This window comes from Mastigoproctus giganteus, chromosome 8 (assembly GCF_048544385.1).
Source record: "Mastigoproctus giganteus isolate SK-2022 chromosome 8, ASM4854438v1, whole genome shotgun sequence".
Taxonomy (NCBI): domain Eukaryota; kingdom Metazoa; phylum Arthropoda; class Arachnida; order Uropygi; family Thelyphonidae; genus Mastigoproctus; species Mastigoproctus giganteus.
In genome coordinates this window covers 98,817,269-98,836,837 of record NC_143582.1, presented here as the reverse complement: position 1 = coordinate 98,836,837, position 19,569 = coordinate 98,817,269, and the positions used below count along the sequence as shown (strand labels likewise).

At 37.6% G+C, this 19,569-nt stretch overlaps 1 protein-coding gene across 2 annotated transcripts in view; it reads left to right on the top strand.

The window, feature by feature from the left end:
* LOC150081735 (outer mitochondrial transmembrane helix translocase-like) overlaps window positions 1-19,569 on the top strand; it is a 235,089-nt gene that overhangs the window by 160,343 nt on the left and 55,177 nt on the right. For both annotated transcript variants that reach the window (XM_090378839.1, XM_090378838.1), the window contains 2 exons: window positions 2,865-2,953; window positions 18,844-18,886. In XM_090378839.1, the coding sequence (XP_090234965.1) occupies window positions 2,865-2,953; window positions 18,844-18,886 (132 nt within the window). The remainder of the gene's footprint in view (window positions 1-2,864; window positions 2,954-18,843; window positions 18,887-19,569) is intronic.

Genomic DNA, 19,569 nt, shown 5'->3' with positions numbered 1-19,569 from the left:
TATGCAGTACTTTGATTTTTTCAATGTTAAACTTCACTTACTACTTCTCAGCCCATCTGCCCAAATTTTGTGGATCATGTTGCAATAGTACACTGCCATTACTGTCATTAACAATCCTGCCAACCTTTCTATGATCTGCAAACATCGACACTAAGCCTGATATACTTTCATCAATATCACTGATAAATATACGAAACAAACAGTGGGCCCCACACCGAACCCTGCAGGACACTATTAATAACATTACTCCATGAAGAGCACTATCCATTCATTACCACTCATCCACCCTTTTTATCCATTGCAGCAACTTATCCTTAATGCCATACTGCTTCAATTTATACAGTAATCTTCCATGTGCAACAGTGTCAAAAACTTTCCTGAAATCCATGTGTATGATATCAAAATTATTTTTTGTATCTAGTTCCTTTATAACCACATCATAGTATCCAATCAAATTTGTCAGATGTGTCTGAATTATTGCTGCAGTCTTATTCTAGATGATCCTGCAATGCATCTTTAACCAGTGACTCCAGTATTTTACCCAGAACTGAAGTTAAACTAACTGGTCTGTAATTGCTTGTGTCACCCTTAGACCCCCCCTGCCCCCTTGTGAATTAGCAATACATTTGCACATCTCCAATCTGTGGGGAATTCCCCTGAATCCAAGGATGCTCTCATATGAAATTATGGCTAAGGGTTTTCTTAGTTCCTTTGCCGCTTACTTTAATATAACTGGATAGATCCCATCAACGCCATGTGCCTTCCTTATGTTTAACTTCAACAATTTCTCCTTCACTTTGCTCTCGTTATTAAAAAAAAAGTAAAGTGCAGCCATTATCAACCCACTGCAGGATGGAAGCCTCCACAACAATTCATGCTGAGGGAAATGGACCATAATCTGCCACGCTGGTCCAGTGCGGGTTGGCAGATCGACCGTATTCAGCAGTCAGGGGCTTGAACCCCAGTCTACTCAAAGAAGCGTGTGCTACTGCACTCCCGCTCCTGCCCACTCGGCTACGGAGGCCTCACTCTCGTTATTACAGAATCATTAAGCACCCTGTTACAGTTTGATTAACTTCTGATGTTTTCCTAACTTAATAAATCCTCATGTGTGAATGTAGATGCAAAATAGCCATTCAGATTGTCAACTATCTTAGCAAGTTCATCAACAGTCGAACCATCGATATCAAGTGGACCAATCTGATTCACCCCCTTCCTCTTAGAGATTATATAAGTGAAGAAGTCCTTGCTCTTGCTGATTTTCTTAGCATCCTTTGCCAAAGATATCTCGTAATCTGCCTTCGCTTGCCAAATCTCCTTTGTGACTTGATTACAGACTAGCTTATATCTTCCATAGTCTTCTGTGTTGCCTGATAATTTATATGCATCCCATGCATTTTTCTTCTCTGCCACGAGTCTCATTAGTTCATCTGACCTCCATTTTATCCTAAACCTTGAATAATTACCTCAGGGGCTCACATCTGGTGAGTATGGGCTTGGCAAACCCAGGGTCCTAGGTTTGCCTTGGATATCATCATTCTTCGCTTTCTTGGTGATTCCCTTCTACTTCTCTCTCTCTCTCTCTCTCTCTCAGGTTAATGTGGAAATTTTTTTTTTTTGGCCGATAATGGCTAATAATAATAATATTTCTTTAATCGGTACGAAAAGCCTAGTAGCTTCCATGATTAATTCCTTGAACGCTTCCCATTTAGAATTTGCTGATGGTAACATCAGTTGATCCCATTGTAAAGAATTTAAAAACTGTTTGAGACCACTGTGGTCACCTTTATGGAAACAAAAACACTTCTGTTTACCACTGACGGTAATTATATCTTTAAGCAAATCCCACATCAGTAGATTGTGATCACTGCCATCTAGTGGATCCTTTATCTGCAAATTCTTAATGCACAAATAATCACTGCTGATAACCAGATTAAGAGTATTATCGTCTCTGGTTGCCTCCCGAACATGCTGCTGCAGAACTCTATCATGTGCCTCCATAGCCAGGTGGGCAGGAGCAGCAGTGCGTCGCACACGCTTTGTGATTAGACCGGGGTTCGAGCCCGTGCCCACCAAATACGGAGGATGCGGAAAGGTCAGGGAATGACCACCGCATATCCCCGGAGCAATATGGCCTTAGTTGCTAATGCTCCTAAAAAAAAAAACAAATAACAACTATATCATCCAATAAATCCACAAAAGTCTTGCTAGTACGAGTGACCAACCCACAAGTTCTAGTTAATATCTGGGAAGTTAAAATCCTCCATTATAACTCAATCTTATTTACTGGCCCATTCTATTTCTCTGTACAATTGTTTGTTTTACTCATTAGAGTCATTAGGCCTATAACACACTCCTACTCTCATTTTTGTTTTCTCAGTACTTATGTCACCCCAAACTGTCTCAACATTGCACTGTCCATTTATGTTAACTGGATCTACTTCTTTAGATTTTATGTTTTTCTTAATTAAAACAGCATAACCCCTTCTCCCTTCCTATTCTGTCTCCTTTCTGTACACATTTTACTCCCCAAATTCTAATTCTGCTTGCATTCCTGATATCTGTGTGACAACACGTCTCTGATATTCCAACAATATATGCCTTTGATGTCTTGGTCAGCACTTCAAATTCATCAAATTTATTTACTGTACTTCTAGCATTGGTGTATATGGAGTATACATGCATCTATTCTTATTCTTAGTTACTAACACAGCTCATGTATTTATTTGTAAATACATGGGCAGGTGAAGAAAGTTGTAATAATGACATCATCATTATTTTTTAAACATATGTTGATAATTAGTATATAAAGATTTCTACAATGACTTTTATAAAAGTAAAAATCAGATGTTATATATTTATAGGGGCTCGTTTTGTAAACTTGGAGGTTTCAGCATTAACGGACAAATGGTATGGTGAAAGTCAGAAGTTAGCAGCAGCAGTTTTTACCTTGGTCAGTATGTTGGTTAAAAATTTGTTTTTCAGAATTAAAACTCTAATTTTTATTTAGAGTAACATTTCCAAGTAATTTTTGTATACAAACAATGCAGTGTTTCTGCTACCCTTTTCTTCCCTATACATTTGAAACCTACCATATATTTATTGTATGTAATGTCTTGTAGTTTTTATAATTTTAAGTTTTGATCCCAGTCAGTGCAGTACAATTACAGTGCAACTTCAATATAATGTGGATGTCAGGCAGCGCGTTTTATACCTGTGTTATAAGCCAGTGCTTCCCAACCTTTTTCATGCCACGGCACACTTGGGAACTTAATTTTTGTATGGCACACAGATAAACTAGATCAGATTTTGAGGTGTCCATAAGGACTTTGTGAAAAAAAATGTATCACATTTGCGTTATATGTAATTATGATAAGAAAAGTAAAATTTAAGTACTGTGGAAGATATTAAATATTTAATACTAAATTCATACAAAACTTCAAAATAAAATCTTTTCACATTTTTTTTTTTTTTTTTTTTTTTTTTTTTTTTTTTTGAGAAACTTGAGCTTGCATATGTGAACATAACATTTTTATATCAGGTTTTATTCTTGAAATGGCTATACGTAACTCCTAATTCAGACTTTTTAATGATGATCTCTTCGAGTTCTTGATGATGATCATCATCATCAGCTATTTTCAATCCACTGCAAGATGAAGGCCTCTCCAGCAACTTTCCAGTTCCTTCTGTTTTCTGCAATGGCCATCCATTTACTACCCACAAACTCATGAATTTCATCTATCCATCTTTGCCGCTGTCCTCCAGGTTTTCTTCTAGCTCCTCTTGGGTACCATTCTGTTATTTTCTTAGTCCATCTGTCATCATGTCTTCGAGCTATGTGTCCTGCCCAAGAGCATTTTGGTTCTTTAGTTTTGATAAGAATATCCTTTACTTGAGTTTGCTGCCTAATCCATGTGTTTCTCTTCTTATCTAACAGTCTGATTCCCAATATATTTCGTTCCATTCTTCGCTGTGTAGTTCTCAGCGAGTTCTTGATAGTCACCATTGAGGAGAAACTTTGTTCGCACAAATAGGTAAAATGGAAGAAGATTGTCAATTGCTTTTTTTCTCATTGAAGGAAACTCCTTTTTCGCCATTAACCAAAATTTGGATAACTCTATTTCTTTAATTTGTACTTGAAGGGTGCGATCATTTCTTAAATCTAACAGCTCTTCTTTTTCTTTCATTGATAAATGTAATGCTGGATCAATCAATAGGGTTCAAATCTGACTGTTGCAGGCCAGTCCAACACTGTAATGCCAGCATTTCTGAGGTATGACTTAAGGGGGAAAAACCATCAATATATACTGAAGTACACCATTCACCGACTAGCTGATGAAGCGGCACTTCATCTCAAAAGCTAATATATATTTTGACTCTTTTATTATATTATATTTTAACACTTATCTTATTGCATTTTAATGCTTTTATCTTATTTTATCTTATTATATCAAGATTTTGAATGCTATGTTCTTCTTCAGGCAATACCTTCTCTACAAAAGCCTTTCTAAGATCCTGCAATCTCATTTGTTAAAATGAGATCTCCACACCTGTATAAAGTAATCAAGGTGTGGCCTGACCATATCCTTATACAAGGAGATAATCATCTCAATATCCCTGCTAGAAAAATTGGTGTATATCATTGACAAGACACCATGAGCTACTCTTGCAGACTGTCTTCACTGCGCAGAAAACTTCATATCTGCTTGCACAATTACCCCCAGCTCCTTTTCACTCTCTACCTCTGTCAGTGTAGTACCACACAGTTGATACGTTACTCTGGGGTTACTGCTTCCCATGTGCAGTACTCTACATTTGTAAATGTTAAACTCCATTTGCCACCTCTCTGCCCATCTACTCAACTTTTCTAGATCCTGTTGCAGCAGCATACTGTCATTAACAACCTTGCCAACCTTTGTATCGTCTGCAAACTTGCACATTAAGCCTGATATACCATCATCAATATCATTAATGAATACAGAAAACAACAACAAAGGACTCAACACTGAACCCTGGGGAATTCCACTAATACCATTAGTCCGTGAAGAGTAACGTCCAATAATTACCATTCTTTGTGTTCTCCCTCTCAACCATCCCTTTGTCCATAGCAGCAATTTGCCTCCAATGCCATACTGCTCCAATCTGTGCAGCAGTCTTCCACATGTGCAACAGTATCAAAAGCCTTTCTAAGATCCAAATGTATGATATCAAAATTATTTTTTGCATCCAGTTCCTTTGTGACTACATCATAGTATCCAATCAAATCGGTCAGACAAGACTTTCCCTTAACAAACCCATGCTGTGTCCGAGCTATAACTGATGTCTTGTCTAGATGATCCTGCAATGCTTCTTTAACCAGTGCCTCCATTAATTTTCCTGGAACAGAAGTTAAACTAACAGGTCTGTAATTAACTGGGTCTCCCTTTGATCCTCCTTTCTTTGTGGATTGGGGTCCCATTTCCAGTCCATGGGTACCTCTCCTGAGTCCAAGAAAGCTATCATAATAATGGCTAAGGGTTTGCTTACTTCCTTTGTTGCCTCATTTAATATAACTAGATAGATTCCATCCGCCCCAGGTCCCTTTCTTATATGTATCTTCAACAATTTCTCCTCCACTTTACTCTCAGTTATTATAAGATTGTCTAGCTTACTGCCAGAGTTTAATACACTTCTGGCATTTCCCTCCCTGAAGAACTCGTCATGTGTGAATGTAGATGCAAAATATTCATTTAGTTTGTTAGCTACCTGAGCAGGATCATCAACAGTTGAACCATCGATATCAAGTCGACCAATCTGATTCATCCCCTTCCTTCTAGAGTTTACATAAGTAAAGAACTCTTTGCTGTTTTTCTTTGAATCCTTTTCCAAAGATTTCTTGTAATCTGCCTTTGCCTGCCTAACCTCCATTGTGAATTTGTTACAGACCAGCTTATATCTATCATAGGCATCTGTATTACCTGTTAATTTATATATATCCCATGCATTTTTCTTTTCCGCAACATGTCTAATTAGTTCATCTGACATCCATTTAGGCCTAAATCTTGAACAATATTTCTTAGTTGGTATGAAAAGCCTAGTAGCTTCCAAGATTACCTCTTTGAATGCTTCCCATTTTAAATTTGCTGTTGGTAACATCATCAGTTGGTCCCACCGTATAGAATTTAAATACTGTCTCAGACCACCGTAGTCACCTTTACGAAAGCAATAGCCGTTCCCTTTACCCCTGATGGTAGTTACCTCTTTGAGTAGATCCCACTTCAGCACATTCCTTTATCTGCAGATTCTTAATGCATGAAGAATCACTAGTGATAATCAGATCAAGAGTATTACTCCCTCTAGTTGCCTCCTGAACATGCTGCTGTAGAAAACAATCATCCAATAAATCCACAAAAGCTTTGCTAGTGTGTGAGTGACCAACCCACAAATTCCAGTCAATATCTGGGAAATTAAAACCCCCCAATATAAGACACTCTGATTTACTGGCCCACTCTGTTTCTCTGCACAAGTGCTCATTATACACATCAGATTCATTAGGCCTATAACACACACCTACTCTCATTTTTCCTTTCCCAGTGCTTATGTCACACCAAACAGACTCAACATTGCATTGTCCACCAACATCATTTGCATGCACTTCCTTAGATTTTGTGTTTCTTAAATAACAGCATAACCCCCTCCTCCCTTCCTGTCCTGTCTATCCTTTCTGTACACATTGTTCTCCCCAAATTCCAATTCTGCACTGCTTATGTCTGTGTAACACCACATCTCTTATATCCCAACAATATCTGCATTTGATGTCTAGACTAGCAATCGAAATACATTTAATTTAACGAACTTTCGCAATAGCAGACACCCCTTCCTTCATTTAGTTCGTTAAATCGAGGGGCTACTGTATTTGGTTTTCTTATTTTTCTATTTTAACTCCTTGCATTTGCATAAGTGTACACAACATTGTCCCTAGGATCGTCATTGTTGTGGTTCCCTGGCGAAGTTTGCCATGTTACATTTTGCTTTATTTTACTTCTTTACCTTGCTTTCTTAACCAGCATTGATATTCTACTTATTAACGTGCATGTCAGGCCTTTCATAAGTATTTCTTATTACTGTAGCAAAATTTGCACAATGTTCACATTGTAACTGTAGGCATATTAAATACTTTTTAAATAAGTAATAATAAGTAATGCTGGTGTTCTGTAGGTGCATTATAGCCATAGTAGCTTATGCACCATTAAACTCCCATAACAAGCTGGTGTTCTGTATTATATATAATCAGTATTATATCATTTCTTTAATCAAATAATTAGCATTTTTTATCTTCCTTTCTTATGCTTCTACTTTCCTTTCCCTTCATGTAAGTCGGCATCTTGTAGAATAAACCTTTCAACTTATTACTTTGGCTAAATTGTTTTTCTTTTATTATACTTTCATGAACACTCTTCTTTAGCAGCTCAATGCTTTAAGGTATTGGTACATGCCCTACTTTAATTAATAAATTCCATACAGTTACTATTTAAAGGAACCACTAGGTGGCAGTGATCACAGTGTGCTGAAGTGGGATTTACTCAAAGAGGTAACTACCATCAGGGGTAAAGGGAAGGGTTATTGCTTTCTTAAAGGCGACTACGATGGACTGAGACAGTATTTAAATTCTATACAGTGGGACCAACTGATGATGTTACCAACAGCAAATTCAAAATGGGAAGCATTCAAAGAACTTATCTTGGAAGCCACTAGGCTTTACATACCAACTAAGAAATATTGTTCAAGATTTAGGCCTAAATAGATGTCAGATGAACTAATGAGACATATGGCAGAGAAGAAAAATGCATGGGATACATATAAATTAACATGTGGCACAGAAGCCTATGATAGATATAAGTTGATCTGTAACCAAGTTACAAAGGAGATTAGGTAGGCGAAGGCAGATTACGAGAAATCTTTGGCAAAGGATGCAAAGAAAAACAGCAAAGAGTTCTTTACATATGTTAACTCTAGAAGGAAGGAAGGGAATGAATCAGATTGGTCCACTTGATATCGATGGTTCAACTGTTGATGAACCTTCTCAGGTAGCTAACAAACTAAATGAATATTTTGCATCGACATTCACTTAGGAGGAGTTATTCAGTGAGGGGAATGCCCGAGGTGTATTCAATTCTGGCAGTAAGCTAGATAACGTTGTAATAAATGTGTAATAAAAGTAGAACAAGCGTTAAGGGAAAACAAAGGATTTAAATCAGCAGCCATGAGCAGTAATACAGAAAGACAAATGATACTGAAACTGAAGAATAGAACTTATAAATAGCAGAGAAGGCATAATTCAAATAGCAGAAGATTACTATAGAGAATTATGCAAGGAGCGAGGGAATGATTCCAGCAGTGCTGAAGTTGGATCGCAAATTAGAAACACATACGACATATGTACCCACTATTCTTCCTAATGAGGTAGAACATGCGTTGAAGAAAATGAAGAAACAGGAAGCCCCGGGGTAGATGAAGTTATTGTAGAGTTGTTAAAATTGGGTGGCAGAGACATAACACAAAAACTGGCAAGACTCTTCACAAAATGCATTAGAAATGGTGTGATGCCTAAGGAGTGGAATAATGCAATCATAGTTTTGCTGCATAAGAAAGGAGATGAATCAGAAATTGGAAATTATAGACCAATTAGCTTGTTATCCCACATCTGTAAGTTGTTCACTGACAGACTGGAAAGAATACTTGATGAGAATCAACTGAAAGAGCAAGCTGGCTTTAGGACAGGATTCTCAACTATGGCTCACCTCCACGTAATATCACATCTAATGGAGAAAGCAAATGAATATAAAACACCATTATGTCTGGCATTTGTGGATTATGAAAAGGCATTTGACTCCATACAGCATAAGGTAATGTTTCGGGCACTAGAAAGACAAGGCATAGATACCCCATATGATTTTGAAGAGAATATATGGGAATGCTACCTCCTTTATTAGACTAGACAAAGACAGCAGTAAATTTAAAATTGAGAAAGGAGTTCGACAAGGAGACAAAATATCTCCGAAGTTGTTTACTGCTGCCCTTGAGGAAGCTTTCAGAAGATTAGACTGGTCGCAGAAAGGAGTCAATGTGAATGGAGAGTACCTAAACCATTTACAATTTGCAGATGACATTGTGGTCATCAGCCATGATTGCAAAGAATTAAGAGGAAAATCTTAATCAGTTATGCAGGGTTAGTAAGGATTTTGGACTAAAGATAAATATGGCTAAAACAAAAGTAATGATGAACAAGTATGCCACAGAAAGATACATAATGTTTGAAGGAGCAGTAATTGAAAAGGTGGTCATACAGCTAATAACTTGTCCCAGATAAGTATATCTGGGACATGTTATAAGTATATCTGGGACATGTTAAATGGCTGGAAGTCAAGAGAAGAATAAATTTTGGATGGATAGCACTCAGGAAATATAGTCACATACTGAAGAGCAATATCCCAGTTTGTCTGAAACGTAAAATAATGAACCAATGTGTACTCCTCACCATGACTTATGGAAGTGAAACTTGGGCACTCACCAAAAGAATGGAAGAGAAGCTAAGAACTACACAGCGAAGAATAGAACAAATTATATTGGGAATCAGACTGTTAGATAAGAAGAGAAACACATGGATTAGGCAGCAAACTCAAGTAAAGGACATTCTTATCAAATCGAAAGAACTAAAATGGTCTTGGGCCGGACACATAGCTCAACGATATGATGATTGATGGACTAAGAAAATAACAAAATCTAGAAGAAAACCTGGAAGACAACGGCAGAGATGGATGGGTAGTAAATGGATGGCCATCCCACAAAACAGAAGAAACTGGAAAGTTGCTGGAGAGGTCTTCATCCTGCAGTGGATTGAAAATGGTTGATGATGATGTATGTGGGTAATGTGAACTTCAATTTTTTTTATTATTATCTTTTTAAATTGTGCACAGTGTGCTGTTTTCACTTCAGTTCCAGCTTTTGCTATTTATAATTCAGCTTATAACAAGAACTTTTTGTCTATTCTTTGTGCAGTGTGGTGTTTTCTGTTTGTTACCAATTTTTGCAATTTATAAAGCAGTACCAATAGACAAAATTTCCTTGAAATGTTGTTAGAAGATGCAATACATACTGAAGAAAGAATATACTATAATTTTGTTTCCAGAAAGGAATTTGCTGCAAGGAGTGTGTGTAAAGAAACAGTATTTCTTTTCTGTTGTCAATGTAAATAAGTAGGAGCATGCAGCTGCTTTAGCTGAGTGAATCAGCTATGGCTACTATCTGTTAGCTGATGGTATTCTTGACATTCTGGAAAATTTTCACAAATGAGGTAATACCTTTTTGAAACAAGCCTTAGTGAAGAGCAACTTCTACTTGTTTGCATTGGGAATACAGCAGGCCCCCATTATAACGCGGTTCGCTTTACGCTGATTCGCTATACCACCGTTATTATATTATAACCCGTATCTGACTATAACGCTGTCACAGATCACTATAACGCTCTTTTACAGATTGCATTTTTGGCATATTTAACGAAATTGTTTAATTTGATGGAGTCGATAGCTTGAAAATGAATATAAAAATGTGGTTAAAACGTTTCCCATGCCAACTTGAGAAATATTCCCACGCTCAGTGAAATTCTCTCGCCCGCTAATTTAATTGCAGTACAGTGACTTGTTATGTAGTTCCGAGATCAACATTTTAAAAAATGATAAAGTATATTGCTTGTAATATTTGCGTTATATGCATTTATCCGAAGTCTAGTCATCACTCAGTACAGTATTAGACATTGTGCGTAACGGGCAGTTTACTTGAACATTGTATCATAATTAATGCAACCAACGCAGTTACATTTTCAAAGAGTTAATAATGGCCAATAAGAAAGAAAAAGCAACAACGTCTGGGCGCAGTATGAAGACTGTAAATGTAAGGAAAATACTACTGAATTTGAAAATTAAATTAGACTTTTTGAAGTGAATCGATCCGACCAAAGACAAGCGGATGTGTGCCATAATTTAGGACTTGCAAGTTTAACTTTAAGAACAATTATAAAAAAATAATGAATTAATTTTAGCAGCGGGAAAGATAGCTGTTCCACTGCAAGCAACTAGGACTAGGCCAGCTATTAGGATTGAAATGGAAAGACTAACTAATTTTATTGAAGATAATATCCATTGCAGAATTCAATTAAGTTAAATATTATAAATAATAAAAAAGAGAGAGAGAGATTAGCCTATATGATGATCTGAAGAAAACTCACTGAAAAAAAAAAGAATTGGAACCATTTAAAACTAGTAAGGGCTGGTTGAATAGATTTAAAATCCAGGGAGAAGCCGCAAGTGCAGATCAAGGAGCCGAAACTTTCAAAAAAGAACTTGTTAAAATTATTGAAGAGGGGTATTGTATGTTATACTTCTCAACAAGTTTATAACATAGATGAAGCAGGACTTTTGTGGAAACGAATGCCTAAAAGAAGTTTCATATTGAAAGAAGAAAAAAACATGCCAGGTTTCAAAGCGGTGAAGGATCGGTTGACTTTATTGTTGGGTGGTAATTAAACTGCGGGAAATTTAAAATTAATACCCCTTTTAGTTTATTTGGAAGAGGGCCAAAGTTCAACCCAAAATCGACACATTTTTCATAATTAAATTCATCAATTAAATTAAATCAATTTAGATCAATTAAATTCATGATTTTAATTGGAATTTTAAGTTTAATTTTGATACGTAAATAGTTACCATATAATTATATACGTATATAAGGCAGAATATTTTATATGTACAAATATTTTGACCTACATTTGTGCATCTTTTCACTACCGTTTATTATTGATTAGGAAATATCCTATGGCACCGACCGCAACTCACAAATACATATGTTACTTTATGGGAATGCGGCGCTCGCTTAGCACGGATTCACTTAGCGCTCGGTTTTTTCCAGAACGCATTATCAGCGTTAAACGGGGGGGGGGGGGTCACTGTAAACTAAAAAAAGCTTAGTTTCATACTTGATCCTGCAATTTTTCCATTTGTTTATTAAGTAATAGAAATTTCCGTAATTTTTCAGTGGTGAAATAAAAGGTTTTTTTTTTTTTTTTTTTTTTTTTTTTTTGAGGAATTGGTAGATTCAGTTTTAATGATTGGGTAGGCAAAGAGTCTAAAATCAATGAATTTCATGCAGGGTTCACACAGGGTAAACATGACAGAGTTTGTTCAGTTGTGGTAAATAGCTTATTGCTTACTACTTGCTTGTTTTTGGTAGGACATCATTTTGATCACATTAAGTTTCAGAATTTATGGACATATACAGTTATGGATTCATCAAAATTTGTAATGAAATACAAAAAAAAAAAAAAAAAAAAATGATCAGTTGCTAGGGTAAAGAAGTTGTCTGGAATTTAGCATTAGCATTAGTAGAGGCATTTAATGCAAGAAAGCAAGCTTATGCAGCATCAGCCAAAAAAATAATAAAATAAAGTAAAATAAATAAATAAAAAATAACCACTTCCATTTCACCCATCTGTTCGTTCGAAATACCTGTCCAGCTGAGCCTTACACTTATTTAGGCTATCAACTTCCACGACAAGAGATGGAAGTCTGTTCCACCTACCAACCACCCACTGGCTAAAGGCAAATTTCCGCACATCTATCCTCCATCTGTCTTTCCTCAATTTGAATTTATGCCCACTCAGGTGATTATTCTGAGCAAGAGGAAGAATCCCATCAGCATTGAGCATGCTCAAACCATTCAAGGCTTTGTACACCTCTATCAGATCACCCCGCTGGTGCCTAGTTTCCAGACACTGTAATTTGCAAAACTTAAGCCTTTCTTCGTAAGAGAACCCCTTTGTCCCATTCACCAATCTAGTTGCCCTTCTCTGTACTCGTTCCAGCAGCTCTACATCCTTCTTGAAATGAGGCCTCCAGGCCTCTATACAGTACTCTAGGTGTGGCCCGACCATTTTATAGCAGGGATAAGGACGTGATTATTCCCTTATACAAGGGAATAATCACCTCCTTATCCCTGCTAGAAAAATTCCTATATATCATTGACAATACACCATGAGCTACTCTTGCAGCCCGTCTGCACTGCTCAGAGAACTTCATGTCTGTCTGCACAAACCACCCCTAGGTCCCTTTCATTCTCTACCACTGTCAGTGTAGTACCACGGAGTTGATACGTTGCTCTGGGGTTACTGTTTCCCATATGTAGTACTTTACATTTGTCAATGTTAAACTTCATTTGCCACCTCTCAGCCCATCTCTCAACCTATCCAGATCCTGTTGCAGCAGCATAGTGTGAGTAGTGTCCTTGACAACCCTGCCAACCTTCATATCGTCTGCAAACTTGGACATTAAGCTTGATATACCATCATCAGTATCATTTATAAATACAGAAAACAATAAAGGACCCAATATTGAACCCTGAGGGACTCCACTAATAACATTAGTCCACGATGAGCAGTGTCCATTAATTACCACTCTGTCTTCCCCCCCCTCAACCACCCCTTTATCCATAGCAGCAATTTGCCTCCAATGCCACACTGCTCCAATTTCTGCAGCAGTCTTCCATGTGCAACAATATCAAAAGCTTTTTTAAGATCCAAGTATATAATATCAAAGTTATTCCCTGCATCCAGTTCTTTTGTGACTGCATCATAGTATCCAATCAAATTGGTCAGGCAAGACTTTCCCTTAACAAAACCATGCTGTGTCCGAACTATAACTGAAGTCTTGTCTAGATGATCCTGCAGTGCTTCTTTAACCAGTGCCTCCATTAATTTTCCAGGAACAGAAGTTAAACTCACAGGTCAATAATTACTTGTGTCAGCCTTTGATCCTCCCTTGTGAATTGGGATCACATTTGCACATCTCCAGTCCATGGGTACCTCCCCTGAGTTCAAGAAAGCTATCATAATAATGGCTAAGGGTTTGCTTACTTCCTTTGCTGCCTCCTTTAATATAACTGAATAGATCCCATCCATCCCAGGTACCTTTCTTGTGTTTATCTTCAACAATTTCTCCTCCACTTTACTCTCAGTTATTACAAGATTCTCTAGCTTACTGCTAGAGTTGAATACACCTCTGGCATTTCCCTCGCTGAATAACTCCTCATGTGTGAATGTCGATGCAAAATATTCATTTAGTTTGTTAGCTACCTGAGCAGAGTCATCAACAGTTGACCCATCGATATCAAGTGGACCAATCTGATTCATCCCCTTCCTTCTAGAGTTTACATAAGTAAAGAACTCTTTGCTGTTTTTCTTCGCATCCCTTGCCAAGGATCTCTCGTAATCTGCCTTCGCCTGCCTAACCTCCTTTGTAACTTGGTTACAGATCAACTTGTATCTATCATAGGCTTCTGTGTCACGTGTTAATTTGTAAGTATCCCATGCATTTTTCTTCTCTGCCGTATGCCTCATTAGTTCATCTGACATCCATTTAGGCCTAAACCTTGAACAATATTTCTTAGTTGGTATGTAAAGCCTAGTAGCTTCCAAGATAAGTTCTTTGAATGCTTCCCATTTTGAATTTGCTGTTGGTAACATCATCAGTTGATCGCACTGTATAGAATTTAAATACTGTCTCAGTCCATCGTAGTCGCCTTTACGAAAGCAATACCCCTTCCCTTTACCCCTAATGGTAGTTACCTCTTTGAGTAACTCCCACCTCAGAACACTGTGATCACTGCCACCTAGTGGTTCATTTATCTGCAGATTCTTAATGCATGAAGAATCACTACTGATAATCAAATCAAGAGTATTACTCCCTCTAGTTGCCTCCCGAACATGCTGATGTAGAAAACAATCATCCAATAAATCCACAAAAGCCTTGCTAGTGTGTGAGTGACCAGCCCCCAAATTCCAGTCAATATCTGAGAAATTAAAGTCCCCCATTATAAGACTTTCTGATTTACTGGCCCACTCTATTTCTCTGTACAGTTTCTTATTATACTCATCAGTCATTAGGCCTATAGCACACTCCTACTCTCAATTTTGATCTCCCAATGCTTATGTCACACCAAACTGGCTTGACACTGCACTGTCCAGCGATGTCGACTGGCTTCACTTCCTTGGATTTTATGTGTTTCTTAACTAATAGCATAACCCCTCCTCCCTTCCTATCCTGTCTATCCTTTCTGTAGACATTGTACTCCACAAATTCCAGTTCTGCATTCCTTATATCTGTGTGAGACCACGTCTCTGAAATCCCAACAATATCTGCCTTTGATGTTTTGAGCAACACCTCAAATTCATCGAATTTATTTACTAAACTCCTAGCATTGGTGTACATGCAAGTATACATGCACCTGCTCTTCCTCTTAGCCACCCTAACACAACCCATGTGTTCACTTGTACCCCAATGATTCCCAGTAGGCTCTGAAATATCCTGCATCTTATTTTCCAGGCTGCTGCTCATTCCAATAGAAGTAGTGCAAGAATCACTTTCTCCTCTGCCAGTGGCTACTGTTAATCTATTAGTCCTTGTATCCCCCCAATCTAGCAGTTTTCCGACCCACCTAACACTGCCTCGATAGCATCAGCAAACATTCTTGCACCCTTTCTATTTAAGTGTATCCCATCCCTGTAGAAGCAGTCTCTCCTGTTAACAAGTACAGACCAGGCTGAAAAAAATTCTACCCCTTGAGGCCCTGCACAATCTTTCCAGGGCTGAATTGATCGACAAGGCTCTTATCATATACTCCCTCCTATCATAGTAGTAGTGGCACTTGATGCAAGAAAGCAAGTGTAGGAGCTTATGCAGCATCAGCCAAAAAAAAAAAAAAAAAAAAAATCACACCATACCCTCCAAATGCCTGTCCAGTTCCTCCTTAAATTTATTTAACCTATCAACTTCCACAACGACAGATGGAAGTTTGTTCCAGCAGTTAACCACCCGCTGGCTAAAGGCAAATTTCCGCACATCTATTCTACATCTGTCCTTTCTTAATTTGAACTTATGTCCCCGTAGGTTCGTATTCTGAACAAGTGGGAGGATCCCATCAGAATTCAGCGTGCTCAACCCATTCAAGGCCTTATAGACCTCAATCAGATCACCGCGCAGGTGCCTAGTCTCCAGCCACTGCAATTTGCAGAACTTAAGCCTCTCTTGGTAAGAGGATCCCTTCATTCCCCTCACCAATCGTGTTGCTCTTCTCTGTACACGCTCAAGCAAATCTACATCCTTCCTAAAATGAGGCCTCCAGACCTGTACGCAGTACCCAAGGCGTGGCCTGACCATTGCCTTATACAGAGGGACAATCACCTCCTTTTCCCTGCTAGCAAAATTCCTATATATGATTGACAAAACCCCATGACCTGCCCTAGCAGCCTGTCTGCATTGCTCAGAAAACTTCATATCTGACTGCACAATTATTCCCAGGTCTTTTTCATTTTCTACCACCTTAAGTGTAGTACCACACAGTTGGTACGTTTCTCTGGGGTTACTTCTACCCATATGCAGTACTTTGCATTTGTCAAGGTTAAACTTCAGTTGCCACTTCTTAGCCCATCTGCCCAAATTATCTAGATCCTGTTGCAGTAGCACACTGCCATGACTGTCATTAAGAACCCTGCCAACCTTCGTGTCATCTGCAAACTTCGACATTAAGCCTGATATACCTTCATCAATATCATTGATAAATATACAAAACAACAGTGGACCCAATACCGAACCCTGTGGGACTCCATTAATAACATTAGTCCAGGAAGAGCAGCACCCATTGATTACCACCCTCTGTCTTCTCCCACTTAACCATCCTTTTATCCATTGTAGCAACTTACCATTAGTACCATTCTGCTCCAATTTGTACAGTAGTCTTCCATGCGCAACAGTGTCAAAAGCTTTCCTGAAATCCAAGTATATGATATCAAAATTATTTTTTGCATCCAGTTCCTTTGTGACCACATCATAATAACCAATCAAATTTGTCAGACAAGACTTTCCCTTAACAAACCCATGCTGTGTCTGAATTATTGCTGCAGTCTTGTCTAGATGATCCTGCAATGCATCTTTAATCAGTGACTCCATTATTTTACCCGGAACAGAAGTTAAACTAACTGGTCTGTAATTACTCGTGTCACCCTTCGAACCTCCTTTGTGAATTGGGGACACATTTGCACATCTCCAGTCCGTGGGAACCTCCCCTGAATCCAAGGATGCTCTCATAATTATGGCAGAATTGCCATAATTATGAGTGTCTGCAATTCTGGGCAGAATTGCAGACACTTTCAAATTCAACCCTAATTCACGTCTTTTTTTCATCAGTGACCTGTACTTGTTAAGTAATTCCGCCGGTCTCCTACTCTTAATATCATTAGTGCCAATGTGTACAACTATATCACCTTTTGTGCCCTTGAAAGATGATATCAGCTCTACAACGTCATCAACCTTTGTCCCTGGCAGACATACCCTGGTCCTGTTCCACCTATCCTTTTTACAAAGCATGTTTCCCGTTTCCCTGACAATAGAGTCACCAACAAGTACTAGTACCTTTGGGACCAGCGCATTCTGCTTTGGGGGTTGCAGCTGTGTTGCGCGATGACCAAGTGCAAGCTCTGGCATTGGTGTGGGCAGCTGAGAGCTTGATGGGCCCCTCACTTGTAATCCTTCGAAGGCATCCACCCTGTCCTTCAAGCTCTCATATAGGCCCATAACAACGCTGAGCTGTCGCCTGATTTCCTTACACTCCTTGCATCGCGCACATACAAAGACATCCCCCATGGCAGTATCATGTCCCATACCTGACTGCTCCGCAAACATCAAGCAAATAGTGCATCTTAAAAGGCTGTGATTCAGAGGGCAACTGCCCCCCCCCTCAGTTCTCCCCTGAGCCACAGCATTCCCATTAGCTTGAGCCTTTTGCTTGGCTGCTCTGGTTTGAGTCATGATTTCGATTTACTTTCAATAAAATTTCAATTTCAGTACAAAATTAAATCCTAAACTTGTATCCCAACACAGTTATAACGCTATATGTATGTTTCAGTAACAAGTGTTATATACGAAATCTACGAGTGCTATCTACAAAATATTTATGTTTCAGTAATGAGTGTTATCTATGAAATCTATGAATGTTATCTAAGAAATATTTACGTTTCAGTAACGAGTGTTATCTACGAAATATTTATATTTCAGTAACGAGTGTTATCTACGAAATCCCTTTATATAACTTCAGTATAAAGTTATGTATTAATTATTTATTGTTACTAATTATTTATGTTACGTAACCTAAGTGGTTATATGTATAGTTAAAAGTACAATTTAATTGCCAATGAAGTTTGACAAGATTAATAGATTTTACTGATTAATTTTCCCGTAACAATGGCGGCTATTTACGAACGGTAAACACGTGAATTTGATACCCTTTCCGATACTAAGTAATACCACAAAATCTCTATCTAAGTTACTTTAAACTTAAGTACCGTAAATAGGAATATAAAGCTACTCTAAAAAATAAGTCAATATGTCAATTTAAACTAATAAAGCAGAAAATAAATCAGAAAAAACTTCTCTGTTCCAAGAGCAGCAGAAAGGCACATCCGCACCGGCAAACCTCGTCCTCAAATTTTGTGAAATATTTTGAGGAGGAAAATGAACAGGAAGAGCTGGGAGAAAGGAGGGTTGTTGCCACTAACCAAAAAATCTACTAACTCAATCAAAGTTACTCAATCAACAGCATTTCATCTTAAATGCTGTTGATTGAGTAACTTGATATCACATTTCTGTTGATAGACTTGTGTTAAGCTTACAAGATAAAGGTATGCATATAATATTCAAGAGGTATTTATATGTTGATCAGAGTAATTATAAAATAATTAATATAAAATTTATTTAATTTTAGGCCATCAAGATCCAGCCTTGCATAATTTTTATTGATGAAATAGGTATGTTGCTTATTGTAATCTGTTTCAAAGAAATTCACTTGTGTATTACATCTGATAGTTATAACAAATGAATTATTGAATTCGAATAATAAAAAAAAAAAATCAACTTTTATATCATTTATATAATTCTTGTGCAGGATAACATCATAGTTTTTTTTTGTTGTTGTTGTTGTTTTCTTCCTTATTTCCATTATTTGTTAAAAATATGAAAAAAATGGAACAGATTAGGCTGATCTCTTTGTGACACATCTTAACTGTAGCCACATCTATTTCTTCAGAAATTAAAAATAAGTCCATTGGGCCAGTATAAACTCGGATTGATGCAGAACAAATTCAGATTCCAGCAACAAAATTCTTCTCAGCGTTGCACGCTGCAGTGAGGTTGTATGTTGTCATGTGGAAGTAACATTGCTCTATTTTATTATTATTATTTTTTTTATTTTTTTTTTTAGTTTGTCCAATGTATTAGGCTAAATTGATTGTGGTACATTTTTCAAAAATGTGTGGATAACACAGTAGATTCCCAAGAAACACTAAACATTTTCTCTGCAGTTCATCATTATTTTCACTGCCTTTCCCATACAGGCCAGCTCTAACAATCAAAAAATGGCTAATTGAAGTGTGATTTTCAAATACTTGTACTTGGAACTTTTTTTGGAAATAGGAGATGATTTAAGCTGAAA